The 18,874-nt window shown below is 42.1% G+C and overlaps 1 protein-coding gene across 4 annotated transcripts in view; it reads right to left on the bottom strand.

Moving 5' to 3' along the window:
- The window catches only part of RALGAPB (Ral GTPase activating protein non-catalytic subunit beta), a 64,770-nt gene that overhangs the window by 30,878 nt on the left and 15,018 nt on the right, over window positions 1-18,874 (bottom strand). For 2 of the 4 annotated variants that reach the window (XM_032126653.1, XM_032126654.1), the window contains exons 6-14: window positions 15,989-16,120; window positions 14,662-14,840; window positions 12,234-12,382; window positions 11,907-12,123; window positions 7,248-7,283; window positions 5,353-5,554; window positions 3,770-3,937; window positions 2,885-2,999; window positions 2,498-2,645 (exon numbers count right to left, since the gene is read on the bottom strand). In XM_032126653.1, the coding sequence (XP_031982544.1) occupies window positions 2,498-2,645; window positions 2,885-2,999; window positions 3,770-3,937; window positions 5,353-5,554; window positions 7,248-7,283; window positions 11,907-12,123; window positions 12,234-12,382; window positions 14,662-14,840; window positions 15,989-16,120 (1,346 nt within the window). The remainder of the gene's footprint in view (window positions 1-2,497; window positions 2,646-2,884; window positions 3,000-3,769; window positions 3,938-5,352; window positions 5,555-7,247; window positions 7,284-11,906; window positions 12,124-12,233; window positions 12,383-14,661; window positions 14,841-15,988; window positions 16,121-18,874) is intronic. The other 2 variants (XM_032126655.1, XM_032126656.1) reach the window with 1 other exon arrangement.

Genomic DNA, 18,874 nt, shown 5'->3' with positions numbered 1-18,874 from the left:
AGCAATAAGGACATGGACCTGAAACTGGCTGACACTGACACATTTGGTGACATCAGTTTTAATTTTCTGCCTCCTTCCCTGTCTCATCCATCAATGAACATTTAGGAAAACACAACTTACTCTACGAAGGGAAACAATAGGACAAGGGGGAATGTTTTCACACAGAGAGGGCAAGGTGAGGTGGGATGGTGGGAAGAAATTCTTCCCTGTGAGGGTGGGAAGGCCCTGGCACAGGTTGCCCAGAGAAGCTGTGGCTGCTCCATCCCTGGAAGGGTCCAAGCCCATGCTGGACAGGCCTTGGAGCAACCTGGGGTAGTAGAAGATGTCTCCATCCAGGGAATGGGGGTGGAATGCATGGTGGAATAGCGGGGTGGAATGACATGAGCTTTAAGGTCCCTTCCAACCCAAACCACTCCATGATTCTATGAAATGCGCCACTCTCTGCCAAACATTTATTGGCAGATGGAAACAAACCCTGGTTTTGTTGAGAAGCTGGTGGCACATGTGAGAATTTCTGGCTAAGCTGGAGATTCATGAATCCCGTCCAGCTACAGCCAGCAGGAGATAACTTCACATAAGGAAACAGGAGCTTAAGAGGAGGAATACAGGGCAGGTGAACAGGCAGGGACTAGCATGGGAATAATACTTCCCAGCAGAAAAGCCATTCAAGGCAGAGCACCCACCCAGCTGGCTGCAGACCAACTCAGTGTGGAGGGGCATGGGACCACATGGGTGGGATTTAACAGAGCATCACCCTGCGGTACCAGACACAGTGCTGGAGGTGGGACAATCGTCTGTGCACCAATGCTCTGAGGGTCTCACTTGGAAACCACAGATATCTTCATCCATTCTCCAGCACTGGGTGCAAATTATTCTTTCAAATTACTCCCCTCTAGTCTTCTGCAAGAAAAGGAACTACTTAAACTATTGCAAGGTAACCTTCCAAAAGCCTTTGCAGACTTGGATTTGCTTCCCTTCCCTTAACTACTGTCCTGGGGTGACTGTATGATACTGTATTCCCCATCATCTGCCCTAGGCCAGACATGAATCCTGTGCCCTTCTGTGTCTTTAAGCTGGGTCTGAGAGAAAGGGAAAAAAAAAAACCAAGTGGTTTTGTGCTCAAGGACACAGATACACACTCCCCTGTGTTCCTGGCTGCTACAGAGCAGAAGAAAGCACCTTCCTGCTTTTCCCAGATCTTGGCTCCTTTTCTCAGGAGAGAGATGGAGAGTTAAACTCCTTTGCTTTGACGCTAGTCTGATAGATGAGGCAAGAGAGTTTTTCCCTGAGACTTTGGCTTCTTCTTCCTCTTCTCTTCTGGACTGTTCAGCAACACCAGAACGTACTGGGAGGTCCTACACATCAGCCCCGAGGGGGTCCCCACCGAACCCCAGCTCTGGAGAGGAGAAAGCCACACCCAAAAAGGATTCTGAAATCTACCCAGGTTCTCTCCACAGCAAGAGGTTTTATTATTTAGCATTATTCTTTTTTTTTCCCCATGCCTGCATGCACTTTACTTGTTAAATAAATAGTTTTTTTCCTTTTTCACTTTTATTCCGAGGAATTTCCTCCTGAAACTGGTGGGGGAGGGGTGGCTGTAACCTGCTATCAGAGGACGTTCACTTCGGACGTTCCTCCAAATTTGTCTCAAACCAGGACAACTACACATCATTTTCTTGCCCTCCTCTGTTAACCAGATAAACTCTCTGCCTCCCAGAAAAAGGCAGACACCTCTCACACACCACAAGACTGTGGCCTTTTTAAACATACAAAAGGAAAGTGGTAAGGGCAAGAACACCATTATGTTGAAAAAAGCACTTCTAAAGAGAGAAGAATAAGGGGGGGACAAGGGAGAATAATAGGCACATACATTTTTACTTATCTGAAAACATACTTGACTTTTCAGATTATGCACTATCCAAGTTTTCATCTTCTGCTTCCTTTCTGAGTATTCAGCATAATGTTAATCCACTCATTACCTCAAAGAACAGTTTTCCAAACTGTGCATAGTGCAGCTCCAAACTCTATTCGAAAACCTTTGGGTTTTGTCTGAGGATTTACACACTGCTAAACAAATGCCATCTGTATTTTGCCAATGCTGGACCACCAGTCACCAGTATTTCAATATGTTTCTCAGGCTTAACCGGGCCAAAACCTAAGGTTTTCTCCGAAATCCTTTAGTCAGGAATCCTTCCCAGAATCATGACATTTTTACCTACTTCCATTTCTAGTTAAGACTGATTCTCTGTGCTAGAATGTGCTTTACTTTTGCCTCTACTTTTCAAGTACTACTCCACATAAAAGGAGGAAGATTAACAAAAATGTGACTTTTTAAGATGTTTTCATAGTATGAGGGAGGTTACATATATGACAACCTGCCAGGAATTTAAACCTTCTTCTTGCAAAGCAACACATCACTAACAACCCACATTATCCCAGGACAGATTAATTGAGACACTTCTATAATACAGTTAATAAATAAAAAAGCTGAAATAACCTAGTATCATTTGAGTATTGTTGGGATCAGTTTCCGTTTGCAAAGCTCCTATAAGGATATTCACAAGCCTCAGCTTCAAGGACAGGAATGTTACTGGCTTATCATACGTTGAGCTGTCATCATTGCTGAATTTCCCTTCCAGGACAACCTGAAGAAAAAAATACACTTATTTCAGTATCAATTAAAGATCACATCAGTAGGGTCTCAAAAGTCAACATTCACAGCACACACTGCTACCGACACCTTGTAATATGGTTGTACTGTTCCAGGTTCACTGGAAGAGTGCCAGCACTAAAGAAAACACCCAATACAACCCACAACCCATCCAAACCCCACTCCCAGGGAAAAGAAAAATGGAAATGCAAAACATAGTGATAAATGTACTACCTCAGACTTTATTGTTCCAAAATGATGAGGGAGAGGCAACAGAGATAGCAAGATGTTAATGGAAGCTCTTCTTAGCTCTGTGGGGTTTACATAGATTTTAAACTTTGAGAGTTCTCTGCAAGTCAAAGCATCAGACAGTTAATCAACTTTTCACAAGAATCTGGAGCTGAATGTAACTAAGTTAAAATTAAATATACACCCACCCAATAGGCTTAAGTAATTTGCAGTATGCAATGTAGCTGTTTCTTTCTAAGAGCTACATTAGAAGAAGCAGTGGCTCAGATTTAAGTCCAGGAGATAAATAATGCTTTATGTCTAAATGCCTAACATCAAAATGAAATATGGTACCAAGACATAACACATACACTGAAGAAGGCATGCAGAGAGTACTATTAAGTGCCTAACTTAGCAAAACATCCAGAAATCTATAAAGCTCTGATAAGAACCTACTCCAATTTAATCAGTCTAAATTATCAATTTTTCCATTTAATGATGTATGGCATTACTTATTTATTGAATACACTGCAACAACAGCCACTAACGAATATCTTGTGAAAGTTTACTTTAAAATCAATAGGCTTTCAATATATTTTTGATATATTTCAATATATTTTCCTATTCTTAAAGGCACTGCTTTGCATCAATGAATATGCAGCTAACAACTCATACTTCATTTAAAATAAGCACTATCATTGCTTTGAAGAAATTTTGCATTAAATAAAACTGAAAATTTGAGCTTACACAGTGTTGCTATTATCACCATCAAATACACACACACTGTGGACCCCACATCACAGAATTCCTCTGGTGAGACTACTCAGGAATGACAGAAGACAAACACCTCCCAACATCTCTGATGATGTTTATATGGATATTGCAATTTACCTGTCAGGTAAAATAGTTTCCAGAGCCGAAATGAAGTAGGGAACCACAACATCAATGCCTTTCAGGTCACAGCAGAACAGAGGAGGGGAGTTTAGAATAACACTGGCAAGAACCGGGTGGCAAACGAAATCTGCTATCTGCAAACCCTGAATTAAAAGCATGTAAAATCTGACAAAGAAAGATAAGATTAAATTATTTGCACATAAAAAGCATCAGAATCCCATATGAAAAAGAATGTGCAGCCACTATTTGATCTTGTCTATATAAAATAGAGTAAGTTTCAAAATCAGAGCTAGGAAATGTTGATATGAGTCTTCCCCTACATTACTTGAGCACAGGCAAGCATACCTGACCAGCTTAATAAACCCTCACAAATGACAGGTATTTCATATGAAAAACCAGTGCAGCACAGTTTTACTGAAATCTTTGACTTGTTGCAACACCCAGACTGGGAGCTGAGCAGGCACAACCAGCTGGTTACTAACAGTGCTTGAATCACCTGCTCTCCACTACACCCTTCCCATCTAAGGGTGGGAGCAAGACCTTGATTTTAACTCCTCAACATGAGGAAAAAATACTGTGAAATCTCGGGGGAGGCAGTGGACAGGACAATGGACAGAATATCAGGACAAGACACACTGATCAGCAATTTGGAAAATGAGACCAAACATAACCATCATAACCACTTCAAATGAAAAAGCAATGACAGAAACCCAGCTGCCCATCATCCTAGAGCAGTTAGTTTCTTTAGCAGATTCTTGATAGAGAACATGTATGCCCTCTCAGTTGTTTCAAAAGTCTTGCAGACACAGAGGAATCTCACTGACTGGCCAAGAGAAATATGATCTATCTATACAAAAAATACTACAACATCCAAGAAATAAAATTGTTCAGTCTTCTGGGAAGCTTTGATGCCATCTGAGACAAATGTACCTGAACAGTTTGACAGAATCATGATTTAAAATTCTCTGCCACTAGCATTTGCTGTTTTACATAACAAAAATCTGTGAAAAAGGTATACTATGACAGGCAAAACTGCCTCATTTTCTCAGAAATAATACTGAACACAGAGGTAGTTGTGTTCAGAAACACAACTGTTTCAAATAATGGGATATTACTGCATTCCAATACTCAGAGAGTGAAAAAAAAAAGCAACTACAAAAAACCAAACCCGATGATGTGGTATTTGACAAGAACCTTTGTGGTCTAATAAAATGTACAAAGTCTTATGCCTGCACATGTATTTTTTCCAGCTGAACAGTACTCAGTGACAAACTAAACAAAAATAATAATACAGGAGGCAAGAAAGTGTCAAAGAAAATGTTCCTCCCAGCTGAAGGCACTTAAGGTTCTCTCCTTTAACTGGAACTTGAAGAAAACCCAGTGGAAAGCAGCATCATGAAAACGTGAGAGGAAAACAGTGCTGGCCTTAGCCAGGAATCCCACCTCCAGCCTCTGAAGGGCCAGCTAGGTGCTTTTAAACTGGCAACACAGGATTCAGACAGCGACTGAATGCTATTCACTGGGAATTAGTCTGCATCATAAAGTTACACCAATAAAGCAACTGGAAGATAGGTTAGTACCGGGATAGGTAAGCTGGTAATATTTCCTCCCCAGTCTTCTTGCTACAAAATATCCTACACAGTGTCCCACACGCCTCTGCCCTTCCCGCTTCATAGTTGTCTGGGAATTCACTTGCATCGAACATGGGGTTGGAAGCCATAGTGTCTGTGGACATTTGGGATCCTTTCCGGCGGAACTCCACACTAGCCTGGGTCGCTATAGCTGGGAAGAGAAAAAACAGCGTTTCAGTGTGCGTGTTAATGTACAGAATAGGCTCATGGGATCCTGGACACAAAGATCAAGTCCAATTTAGTAGTTAACATGAAGCTATTAGTTCATTGTATTTGAGCCAGTGCCTCTGTTTAGGAAGTATTTGTGGGTGTACCTAACTTGTTTTCTTCATAAGGATGACAACAACTGACCTTCATATCCTAGAGACTGTCCCAAACTTGCTGGGAAGAGTGCACTTATATCCAATACTAGCTTCCTATCCTCTCTGAAGGGCAAGGATCTCCCTCACCTAGTTCTTGTCCCCACAAAAATGAAGTGCCACCTTCCCTTGCTCCCCTAAAAAACAAAAAAAAATTCAATGGTGCCATTACTATTGACCTCCAAGGAAGTGCTTTACTTCCAGCTGGCCAACTCATCTCATGCTGCCCTGAACACCAAGTGGCTTTGATCCAGTTTTGTTGTACAAACACCCTTACTAAAAAAATAATCAAAAAAATTTAAGGCCTCACATGAGAAAGAAGGTTGTGGAATCCCATTCTCCTAATTTGGTCCCTCTCTCCTCACATGATCACTGAAACTGCCAATTAATAATAGAGCCTCTAGACTGCAGCTAACTGTGGGCTGGCCGTCTCCCGCTCCCTATCCTACAACAGCTCTACAACCCTCTCGGAGCCCACTGTGACCTAACCTGGTTCTGCCCAGCTCTGTGCTCTCTCCCTGCAGACCAGTTCTGCCAGTCCACACCACTCCAATCCATGTCTTTCTAGAGAGATTTCTTGTCTCCCTTTCACACATCAGCATTGTGTAGATACGAGACCACTCATTCTGTTGGCTCCATCCTTTCTTCCAGGATAGTTACCAAAACAAAATATATACTGCACTCAATGTGATTTTTTTTCCAATTTTTTTTTCTCTTCCTTTGACAGCTTCACTCTAGGATTACTAACATCATAAAGAGTGTGCTCTTGTTAGTGCAGACAATGTGTGCTCCTGACAGAATCACATCTATGTGTTTCTACCAGCAAAAGAGAACTTCTTCTCTCTCAGCTCAGGGACACTGGAGAACAACAGGTTCACAGTCAGCCTTGCAAACAAAGGCATGTTAACACTCAAGCAGTTGGAATACCTGATAATTTACAGATAGAGTGCTTTTTTGTTTTGTTTTAAAGGAAATGTCTTAATGACAAATGCCTACTCCTAATTTTTTGTCCTCAAATTTATCATTTAACCTACATTTACCTTACAAATTTTCATTGACGTTAAGTAGCAAATAAGTACAAATCTTTATGCATCTTCCCATGAGCCATTTTTTATCCTAAATAAGCTATCCAGCAATATACTGTAGTTGGAAAAAAACACTACATGCACAAAGCATACAAATCAAACACTAGGTCTGTAAAATAAGCTTTAAGTAAAAAAAACATGGTTAGTGCAAAGTCCTGAAATTTATGACATGATCACAGACTAAAGTACAGAAAAGATGGGACTGATTCAGGCAGATTAATTGCTTTTGCCAACAATCCTCCCCATTCAAAAACACACACAAAAGAAATTACTTGTCTTTTTCAAGTAAAAGTGCAAAAGCTACAAGAGACAATGAGAATGAGTTTACAAATAAAATATGGGATTATGAAAAAAGAAAAGCATGACCGCAATTAAGGAAAAGCTACTGGTTCCTACTTACAAGATTTATAAGAAAGAAGAATTTGGATAAAAGATGCTGCAAGATAATAGAAATAAAATGGAAACAAATCAAAGGACAGCAGTAGTTATAAAATACTTTTAAGATGGTGAAATTGTAATATAAGTTAAGAAGCTTTTAGCTTTTTAAAAAATTGATTAAAAGCTTTATGATACAGCAAGCTTGTTAAACACATAGGAAATTGGCATACAGGTCCAAAATTATGGTTTTGGAAGTACCATGCAAAACAATGAACAAAAAGTTACAAAATACGACTAAGATTTAGAGCTGTTCATATCAACATGTATCAGTTCTTTAACAGAATGTATTAACCCTTGTCAGCTCACAGACCTGTCCCCATGTCCCAGTGCACATGGAACATACACCAGGCCATCCTAAGGCTCCTCTGAATTGAGGTACATCCTGCAGGGGGAAAGTTACTTACCTGCAATCTCCTCACTTGGAAGGAAGTACTTGGAAGTACTCCTGCTTCCAAACCAGGAGTTCCCAACAGTATTACAGCTCCCATTTCCCTAAGCCAAGTTGCTAACAACCAGATTATCTGAGCATGCCTCCCCTGACCACCAGCTCCATTAACAATCCTCCAAAGCAGAAACAAAAGGTAGAACACTCCCAGAAACATTAAACATCTCAAACAACATCCAGAGAAAGAAGAGAGTTAGAACTCCAGCAGACAGGTACTACCCACCACCTGGGGAGAGCTAGTTCTTTGAACAGGCAGGGTCAGACCTGTAACCAAGCCCCTCAGCAGCACTCACAATGTCCCCAGTCAAGGCTGCTTAGAATTTGCTCCTAGAGCCTCAGTAACATTCTATGGGACATTAATGACAGTAGGGCCAGAAGAGGTGAGGGTAATGATATACCCCAAGGCTCACCCACTGCCAACAGCCCCTGGGCGATACCAGCAAGTCCCTGAGGTGACTCCTTCAGCTTCTATAAACTGCAGAGCTGGCATCCTTTAGGTACAAGGATTGAGAATGAATCCATCAGACTGGAAGATTCAGTTGCTGAAATGCTGGCACAAGGTACTGGTGAACCTCTCCCCATTCTCAAAGGCTGAGGACAGTAGGTAGCAGTAGAATGTAGTAGGTAGTAGTAGTAGAGCCAAGCTTGTCTGAAACACATCCTGCCACTGAACCTACCCTGGCACAGACACACACACCCAAGCTGTCATTCTTGGGTTAACCTCATACAGGCTCCGTAGCCAAATTCTTATGAAGGTGTTATCTATCATAGGGATCTATTTATCCTACACTATCATAATAGCTACATAAATACCACACACCCATCTAATTTTAACGACTACGCCAGCAGGATCCAGCTGCTTTCAAACCACCTATGCATATTCCAACAGGCCATTTTTACTCTCACCACAACACAGTGATGTTTATCAGCTGCCCACCCCAAAGCTTCACCATCAAAGTCTGGGTGAAGAAACTAAAACCTGGTAAGGACACTCAAGGCCCAAAAGCATCATGCCAATGATGGCATGATCGTTGCTCTGCTTCAGAATCTAAACAATGACACAGGACTACCCTGAAGGACAGGGCTCAAAGAGCAAACGGGACAACTGCTTTCCAGGTGATAACCATCACCAGCAGCCAACTGTAAGACAGACAAAACCAGAACAACCACAAATGTGGAACACCTACAGTTTTCCAGTCAAGGGTTGGTACAAGAAGTTCACCCATGCAATGACAGAAAATTGAAAAACCATGAGGCAGCAGTTAAACTAACAGAACCAGGAGAGTTGAGGCTGAAGGGTCCTCTGGAGATAGTCAGTCCTCCCCAGCAAAGCAGGGTCAAGTAGAGCAAATTCAGTTACCCTTCTACCCATTTAGACAGTTTTTCATCTCAAGACCTACAAAAAGCTGGACATTTTTTCCACCCATCATTTTTCATTACTTCCTTTCTGGAGGTTAAAGAGTTCCAGAGGTAAAACGTGAGATCCTGGGACAAGGAAGAAAGGAAGGGTAGAGGGGTACTCATTCACATCAGCCTCGATCAGTGCTCTTTATTTCCTAGAGCTCATCAAAAAGGTGCACTGTAAGATGGGAGAAGGACAATGTGCTTGGCCATGTGTGTCAGCAGGATCTGTTTAAAAGAATCAAACTAAATTCTGAACTAGAGCCTGAGACCATGTCTCATCCACAGGTCACCTGCACTGAGCTCATGAATCTCTCTTTGGTAATCACAGCATAGGGATTCTCACTGAGGCTGTGCCACGCGACAGGAACACACACTAGAAAATGCAGCATTCCAGAGGTGTCCCAGGGCACAGGGTTCTCTACAGGACCAAGGAGCAAGTTGTAATACTTTTGCAAAGTGGTCCTCAGTCCTCCAGACAGCAGAGAAACAAAGAAGCTGTATCAGACAGCCAAAAGAGAAGGAATTCTTAACTGAACGGCACTGAAGTAAAGCAAACATTAGATGGGTTTAAGCCGCTACGATCTTACACAGCTGCAGTTCCAGACCTAAAGAAATATTGTGTGTGTGGGCCAGTGGAAGACATGACTACATGGCAAAGCTGATTTTAAGTGCAGACACTTCCCAATCAAAACATTTAAAGCACCCATAAAAACAATAGTGCTCCTTGAAGCTAATGCTAAGATTATCGACAGCAGAGTCAAACATGGTAAGAATACTCCAGCTAGCGGCTGAAGTGTCATGGCTACAAAGGATAGCAGATGGACCATGACATACAGGAACAGCCAAACTGCAGCTGTAAAGCATCAGATTTATTTTGGACATCTTTCCTGAGGGTAGGGACTGTGGGAGCTAGCCGTCCCTTCTCTGCTGGCCCTCCTCCTTCAAGCCACATCTACACTGGGCAACAGCAGTAGGTGGATGGGCACAATGTGCAGATCTGATTGCTATTGATGGGCCTCACTTCTGTGACGGGGGGCCCTAATACAGAACCCTCCTGGCCCACCTCGTCAACCAGCATAGCACTTCCTGCCTTATGCTGTTCGAAGAGGAAAAGATTTGGAGGCATCAGGCATCACAGGTCAGATTCCCAGAATAAAAACTTTCAATTTGGAGTTAAAGCTCATTCAAAAGACACTGATGCTTCAAGTCAGCAGAAACTCCAGGGGGCTGGCCCTTTACATGTCTTGCTTATTTTCCCACCTTAAGCAGAGGCTGAGCAAAAGGATAAATCAGGCAATCAGAGTTTGGGGCCTCTCTACAGTGTCTCAGCAGTAGGGGTCCGTCCTCAGTTCTCCCTCCTTCAGCCAGCCCACCATGGCACTACAGTGACCAGTGACCTTACACAGCAGTACCAACACCCAAATTTCTTTAAGTTAATTCTGTCTTCCAAATGGCTAAAAAAAGCAGGACGTGACCCAGCCAGGTTCCTGGGAGTCCACCAACATCATTGTCTCAGAACCACTGCTGCTAATACACAGCAGATTGTGTGATGTGCAAAGACTGGTCTCACTATGGACAGCTCAGAAGAGCATAGAGGAGGAACAGAATTAACTCAATTCCAAACAGCTGTCTAGTTTTCAGAAAGCCAGTAAATCCCTCTGCAAGGCTAGTAACACAACAATTTTCTGATTGCTGTTAGGTGATTTAAGACATTGCATACATGAATAGAAGGCCCTGGAACCCCTTCAAGAAAGTTAAACCTTTTGATTTTGGATGACTGTGTACTTCCGCCAGCATCACAACACCTCTGTTTACAGCTGACACTATTGCATAAGCACCATCTCAGCTGACATCCTTCCTTTACAGGTTCAGCACTTCATTAAAATTGCTCAAGAAACAGGTTATGTCAAAACTTAAATGATTTAATCAATCTGAAAAGTACTAAATGTAGTAATACATTAAATGCATATGCAACTGAACACACCCTCAAAGGATGCCTTACTCCTTCCTAAGCCCAGCTGTATCCCTAGTCAGGAGTCACAGGCCTTTTACAGAGAGATTCCAAACTCCTACCACAGAAATCCACACGAACACTTTCAAAAGTCATGTGCTACATACCTAAAAATACCTTTAGAAGATCCCAAATCCTAAGCTTTCACACAGGAATTTGACACAATAAACAAGGAGGACCACCAGCTTAACTGCTGCTGTCAAGTCCCACTATCCATCCAACTTGCTACAACAAATGTCTTTCCCCTATTTTTCTTAGGCCAGTGAGTTACTGACAGATTGACTGATAGATCTCTTGGAAAAGTTAAGCAGACGTTCAAAATAGACCACTCTCCAAAACCAAGGAGAAGTACCACTTCGTGCATTATGTGGCGTGATGTAGGACAATTTTTCAAATATTAAAGAGTCGATATAAATAGTTGCTATTAATCATAGATACTCAAGCAGATTTCAAATTAGGAAGTGGAGTCTTACCATATGATTTCCTTCCCTTAATAGCATTTTCCCCAGTATCATAATTGGAAGTGCCATGCTTGTTAGAGCAAGGGAGTATTTAATAGTAAAGACTGGGGTTTTTTTAAACTTTGAAATCCCCAAACACTTGCTCAGATAATAGCAGATGCTGGCTCAGCTCAAGGGGTTACCTACAACAGAGCACTTCAGATTTTACATTTTTAGATTATGCATGTGTTTATCTTGCAGGTAGGAAATGTCAATAAAACAAGGAAAAAAAAGAGTACATATATTTTTTGTAATATTTACCAGTCATGCTGCTGTCTCTGTTTATTCCATTATGAAGTTTACAGTGAACAAATGCTGCATCAAATAACCATGATCCAAAGAGGTTCAAGATGCTGTTAACCTTTGGCCTGCGAGGAGCTGGAAGCGGCCGAGGCTCAGAGCTTGTCTGGTTTGGGCTAGAGAGTGGAGAAGTAGAGGAGGGTTGGTGCTGCACTTTTGAAGCATGTGCAGTAGTTACCTGTTTGAACAGAAGAACAGATCAGCTCCTACAATCAAGGAAATTACTTCCTCTAACTGAAGAAACAATCCAAAGGGTCAGCTACTCAAATACAGAGTATGAAATCTTACAGTGCTGGTTTTCATCGTTGCTTTGTTCACAGTCACTGCCCGATGCCTCCGGTTGTGGGGTGGAGTGGTGTTGGTAGCAGTGTTCTGGGGCATGCTCAGCCTGTTCACTGGCGTGGGTGGTGCGCTGTCCGACCGGGGTCGGGAAATGCCTGTTAAGGCCAGGAATAAAGCAGGCTTTCAGCAAGAATTCCATGGGCTCACACATAGCAGGCCATTAGCAAGCATAGAAGCCTTTGGTCAAAAGCCACGCTTCCCCCAGCTCCCCAAAACAGCAGTAGAAAGAAAAACACCTCTCCCTATTTTACTATTAGCAGAAATAAATGCATAACCAAATGAAAACAGTAATTACATCAAATAAACAATTGATTAAAAAACACCAAAGGACCCCACACCTTAAGGCTGTGGGAAATGACAGATAGGAGGAACCAGTCTAGAAGCAGGCAGAGGGAAAGGAGCAAGGCTCACTTGCCAAAGACAATTTCACTTCTGCCAAAATTCAGATGCCTCTCGCCTTTGCCTTTCTTTCCCAATCATAACTCCTACACCTTTTTCTGAAACATCTGTAAGATGTCTGGCCCTTAAAGCCACCTTAGCTCACTAAATTAAGATGAAACACATCCGCCACACAGCTTTCTGCTCCGTTTGAGCTGAATCAGCTGCTGAACAGTCAAATACTAAGGCAGTACATGAGATAGAGCAAGAAAGCAGAGCAAGCTATAATTTTTCTGGCAGCAGCAGGACATTAGACCACTTTTTATCCAGCTTCAGTGAAACTCATGATGTACAGAGCTCTTCCCAGTCAGAAGCAACTCAACATCTGCAAAACTTGAAGTGACAATTTGCCCATTTTAATAAATACCAACACCCTTGCGCCCCATTTGAAAAACGATGTGGGGAACTGCAGTGTGCTTGAGAATTTGACACAGATTTTTTTTTGACCATGTTAATTAAAGTACCTAAGTACCATTCATAACACAATGTAGAACAATTTGCTCCTGCTAAACCATCAGTGTTACACCCCGGGCAGAGTATGCACTGCGAAACCCATTGTTGTGGTACATTTGGCTGGAAAAGAGGATGCACTGTTTTGCCAAAGACATCATGTAGGTACCAGGGAGAGCAAGATAAAGCTCAATGCTTTAGCAGTTGTGACAGAAAGCAATGAGCTCTCCCATGAGCCTTTGCTGAAGGGGTTTCTGCAGCTCTCAAGTCTGCCTGAGCACACTTTCCCAAACCATACCTACAGCATGAATGTAATTTCACTGAAAACTCTCCTGTGCCCCAATGCATTGTAGTCTCTATCTCTGCACTCCAGGTGGGCTATTATCACCCTGGGTGCTTCATCTTGCTACAAGATCTTTTTAAGTCTGAAGTATCTGATTCATAAAACCACAGAATAGACTGGGTTCAAAGGGACCTTAAAGACCCTCCATTCCACCCCTTGCCACGGGCAGGGACACCTTCCACTAGACCACATTCTTCCACGTCCTGTCCAACCTGGCCTTGGACACTTCCAGGGGTGGGACAGCCACAGCTTCTCTGGGCAGTCTGTGCCAGAGCCTCACCAACCTCATAGGGAAGAATTTCTTCCCAATATCCAATCTAACCCTGCCCTCTGTGTCCCTAGAGCCTGCTCTTCTCCAGGCTGATGGTCTCATTCCACTAGCAGGCTTTTTCTAATACTGTTTATGCATCTGCTCGAGTCTCCTGAAGTCTCACATCAGCTCACACTTATGGCAGATGACATTTGTTTGCACACGTGTAAGCAGAAAAGCAGCTGGAGACAGGCAGCTCTTCCAAGTTTACAATAGCATGTATTCCTGAAGAACTTTCAGTAAGTCTGAAGCATACTAAGTATAATGCTTTAAATTTCAGGTACTCCATCCTGTGACTTAAAACTGACCAGCCAGAGCTACTCAGTTACCACCAGACACAAAGAAACATGACTTTTCTACTCAGTAGTAATAATCACCCACTAACCATAAACTAAGTGAAACCCTCACAAAGATCTGAAGATGACAGTTCAAATTCAACACCTTATAAAACAGGCACACAGCAGTTGCCACAAAGATTAGAAACATGGTGGTGAGTGCTCACAACATGCTAAAGCATAGCACTTGCATTGGTGACTTGATGGAAAGAGAAAAGAACCCTTGTTTGGGAAAGAGATCCCTAGTTTTATTTTATATTTCTGATTTGTTTTGCATTTGAAACCAAGGCCATCTAAAATTTCACGCATTCAAATGTTACTGTTGTATATAGAGATTTTTTAAAAAGTGATATGAGGTCCCCTCCTCATCAGTTCCAGGATATACTTGCAAATGATAAATTGTTATTGCTGTATTCATGGCGAACACAGATTTCAAGAGAATAAAATAATGATTAAGTTAATATTCCTAGCTATCCATGGGTAAGACTAAAACATTACCTAGGAATGCATCCACTAAACAGCTGATTCCACGCATGGCACGAAAGAATATCTGAGGCAGATGTTTAAGGCAGGGGTACTGATTCAGTTCTTGAGTCATCCCACTCACATTCAGAAACTGCTCCTGAAATTTGGGGGTAGAGCTAATAATGGCTGGGTTACTCAAATCCACAGGATTACTGCACACAAAAAGAACAAAATATATGTTAGTCAGTTTAAGAACAGCTGTTGAGATTTTAAAAACATTTGAAGATGCAATAGTTTAAGGCATTTAAATAACACCATAAACCAGTATCCAATATCAATACGTTTTAGCTGTTACTCCATCACAGGAAGGCAATTTTCACTTCCTGGGTTGGCTGTATTTAACTGTCTTCATTTCAAACATTACCCAAATATACTGAACAACTCTAGTAAAATAAAACAAACCAGAGCACACAATTGCTAAACTAATTATTGCAGTAATATTAATTACTTATAAGGTCTTTTGAACCCAGTTAGGAGTTCCTTAAATCACTGAAGTTATTCTTGAAAGGTAAGCAATGAATTAAATATTGTCAAACAGTGACAAGAAGGGGAGTGGATTGTAAAAGTTGGAGCAATTTTCCTGACTGACTCAATCCTGAAACAGCAAATTTGAAAACTCCAAAATTGAAGAGTACAGTACTTGTGACATTAGTACTACAAATGAAGAAAAGAGGGGTTTTTTTAGTCAGTTAGTTAAACAGTCTAATGTTTATCTAGCTTTAACTATTAAATAGCATTTTATTTAATTTTAATTGTTTAATAGTCTGGCTATTGAGAGCATTAACATAATACCATGTCCAAAAATCTTTAAAACAAAGCACAGCATTTGGTTCAGCTATACATTTAAGAAAAATTAACACATATGTTAGAACTAACTGTATAGACTTCTTCATAAAAATAAATATATAAAGATAAACACCCATTTTAAAAATAAACTGTAGGTTAAATTTAACACCCTGGAGAATAAATGCAAGTCATATGCATCTCCCAGAACTATTGTTCAGCTTTTCCTCTTTGCTATCTCAGAGAAACGAAATTCTATTGACCTCTTGCTTTTCAAAATGCGAAATAGCTAAAGCAGTTTTTAATTAACTGAACCAGTTTACATTTTGAAAGAGTCAGAGTTCAAAGTTGAACACCACTCATGGCCTGCCCTGAGTGGCTGCAGGGCACTGGCACAAGTCTCTCATTCTGTTTAGGTGCTTAATCTTGGCAATCTCCAGAGAAATGTTTCATTTGTCATGCAGACGTATAGATCTGATGCAAGAACAGGAACAATGGATGGCTGTAATTATAATACCTCAGCATATGTAAAAAGCGAAACCACGTTTGTGCAACGCACTCATTATCCATTTCAAGAGGAATCAGACCAGCATCTTCATCAGGAATTTTAAACGGAGGAAATGAAGGTCCATATGTAAAACGCAGCAACCTAGAAAGCAAGTCAGACAGACCTGTTCTTCAGCTCACACTCCTCAAAATTTAACAGTGCATTTGAGCCCCAAAGGTATCAGCAGCCCACAGGCAAGTCCACAGGCAACAATGCAACATCCCGGGTTTTCCTAGAGATCCCCATTTTAAACAGTCACTCAGCCCTCTTACAGCTTTGGATGGTGCACACCTGGAGCCTGCCTAAAGCTCCAGCTGTTAAGCCCAAGAGCTGTCAAGGCACAAGACCCCTCAGCAGCTCTCCCATCTCTTAGCCAGAGGGGTCACCAATTATCGTGCACATCTGACAGCATGTTACATGAACAGGAATAGGGGAAAAATTCTTTAAATAAATAAAGAAGGAATTTAAGCCCTTATCCTCACAGCTCTTTAGCTCAAGCATTCAATGAAACTAGCAAGTCATATTAGGTTGCAGTTCTAAGTTCCAGCTCGTGACTGATGACCTACACTGTACCCCAGCACCCTGAGTAGCACTCTCTGTTGACCTACAAGCAGCACAGGACTTGCAACCCACAGTTTAGTGAGTTCTCCAAAACAGATGCACTTCATCTGCCAGAGGCTGGGATCTACAGACCAGCAAAGAGCAAACCAGTGATCCACCGCCATGAGGACAATGCTTGGAGAAATGGAGATCTTTCCCTAGAAGAGCAGTAACTACCGGAAGAGTCACCAGTGACCTTCACTGAGCTCCTGCTGTCTAAACTGACCCCTGCTTCATACCCAGCTTCACCAAATTACAGTTCAATTTCCCTCATCAACATAATCTTGATGTTCTCTAAAGGAATAGAAGAGATCTTGCACCTTCTCAATATCCCAGAATTCCCAGAAATCAAGTTTGTCTTTCCCTAAGTTAACTTCCTCGTCGACCTAGATTACAATGTAAGATGTAACCAATAGTATGCATTCTATTATCATCTTCACATCTTAAAGCAGGTGGGGCAGTGTCCCTTATCTCCTACCATGACTCATCCTTGATAACTCCCTTTGGAAGCTATCTCTGTTTAATGGGCAATCAAGGACCCACCGCATGACTCATGGAATTACATCATCCCACTGTGAGATGCTCCGCCCAGGGGGAGGAACCAAGCATTCCTACCTGGATATAATCTGGGGTTTGGAACAGCACAAGCAGTCCTTACCTACTGGATTCCCAGAGGATAAGAGCTACCACTGGACTTTCAGGTGAAGACCAGACCCTTCTACAGGATCAGCGCTTTGACAGGACCACTTCACCTGGACTGCTACCACCACCCTGACTAACAGGGTGCCAGGCTGTATCCTGATTCTGTTAGTGTTCTTGTACTATTGCATTTATTTTTATTTTAATTTTCCTATTAAATTATAATTATGCCTTGTGATCTCTCACTGGTTTGTTTTCAAACTAGAACACTTGTAATAGTCAAGAAATGTCCCACTTCATCCTTGCTCATTTATAAAGCAATATAGTTTTATAAAGTCATTACAACTAGGAGAAAAGTACTCTATGGCTGACTCCTAAATCAAGAGTCAAACAGGCTGAATTTCCATCTTCCACTTCTCCCAGCATTGGGCAGTAACCTGCAGCCAATTAACACAAGTGTCTGAAATTACAGCCTATTAACAGCCTGGATAAAAAAGCAAAAGAGCTTCAGGACATGAGGCCCTCTCCAGATGCAAGGATGATGAAGAATCCATTCAGTGCAGGAGCTGGTGGTGCAGCTGCAGTGACAGCTGCACAGTGAGCTCCCTGAAGGGAGCCTGGGGCAAGAGGCTGGGAAATGCCAACATTGTCCATAACGAAGGGCCTGTGGCCCAGCCAAGTGCTCAGACACTGCAGGAGCTGAGGACTAGGGAGGAAGAACTGAGACTTGCATGAGCTTGGACTGTGAGGGGATAAAAGCCCAGTCTTTTGTTGGGGCTGCTCCTTGGAGGCACCAGCTCAAGCTCTTTCTGTGTTACTGTGCCAGGAATAAAGGGCTTTATGGAACAAGACATCTGAGACTCCCATGGGAAAGCTGGGGTCGAACTGGTGAGGAAACCTGGTCTGACTGTGAGAGGGGGAGTGCAGGGAGTCATGCAGGGCACTCCTTGGCTCACTGGAGCTGCTGCTGCTGCAAAGGGGCTTCAGTCCCAGCTGTTAAAGTTGCTGCTGGTGGGAGAGTGACTGCCAGAGTGTCTTGGGAATGGTCAGACTGGGAAGGTTCCTTAACACCAGAAATACACACATCTGCACCAGGTAGCAAATGCTCTCCAGCCCTGTGTCCGCCTACATTTAGTGCCCACAGGCATGACCCCATGTTATGTTTTTGCTGAGGAATTACCTGGCTCTGAAAGACTCAAAAGTGCCTGGGCCAACCCCATGCGTGCTCATGCCCCACACCACTGCCTGGCAGCACAGTGCACTGCTTCAGTTCTCCCTATGACTGCAAGAAACCAGTTTTTCAAAGAGCATGGCCAAATCTTTAGTGATATATGGGACATTTACAAGAATGATTGATTGAAGACAGATACATTTTTAGCCATACATCCAAGATAGTTAAGATATACTTAAAGCAACCTAGATGGGGTAAAAGTAGTATCTATTGGTATGGCAACACAATTAAGACTCCAGTCTCATCCTGCTAAAAGTCATAGCCAAGGACACAAATTAACACTGTGTCTGTGTACAGATTTCCAAATATAGTTTTCCATATGGTTTTAATTTGAAACATTTACTCTCAGCTTATTGCTAATAACCCAATTCACAGAACTGTTTACT

Source organism: Corvus moneduloides, chromosome 17 (genome assembly GCF_009650955.1).
Source record: "Corvus moneduloides isolate bCorMon1 chromosome 17, bCorMon1.pri, whole genome shotgun sequence".
NCBI classification, from domain to species: Eukaryota; Metazoa; Chordata; class Aves; order Passeriformes; family Corvidae; genus Corvus; species Corvus moneduloides.
This window is presented reverse-complemented; position numbering and strand designations above follow the sequence as displayed.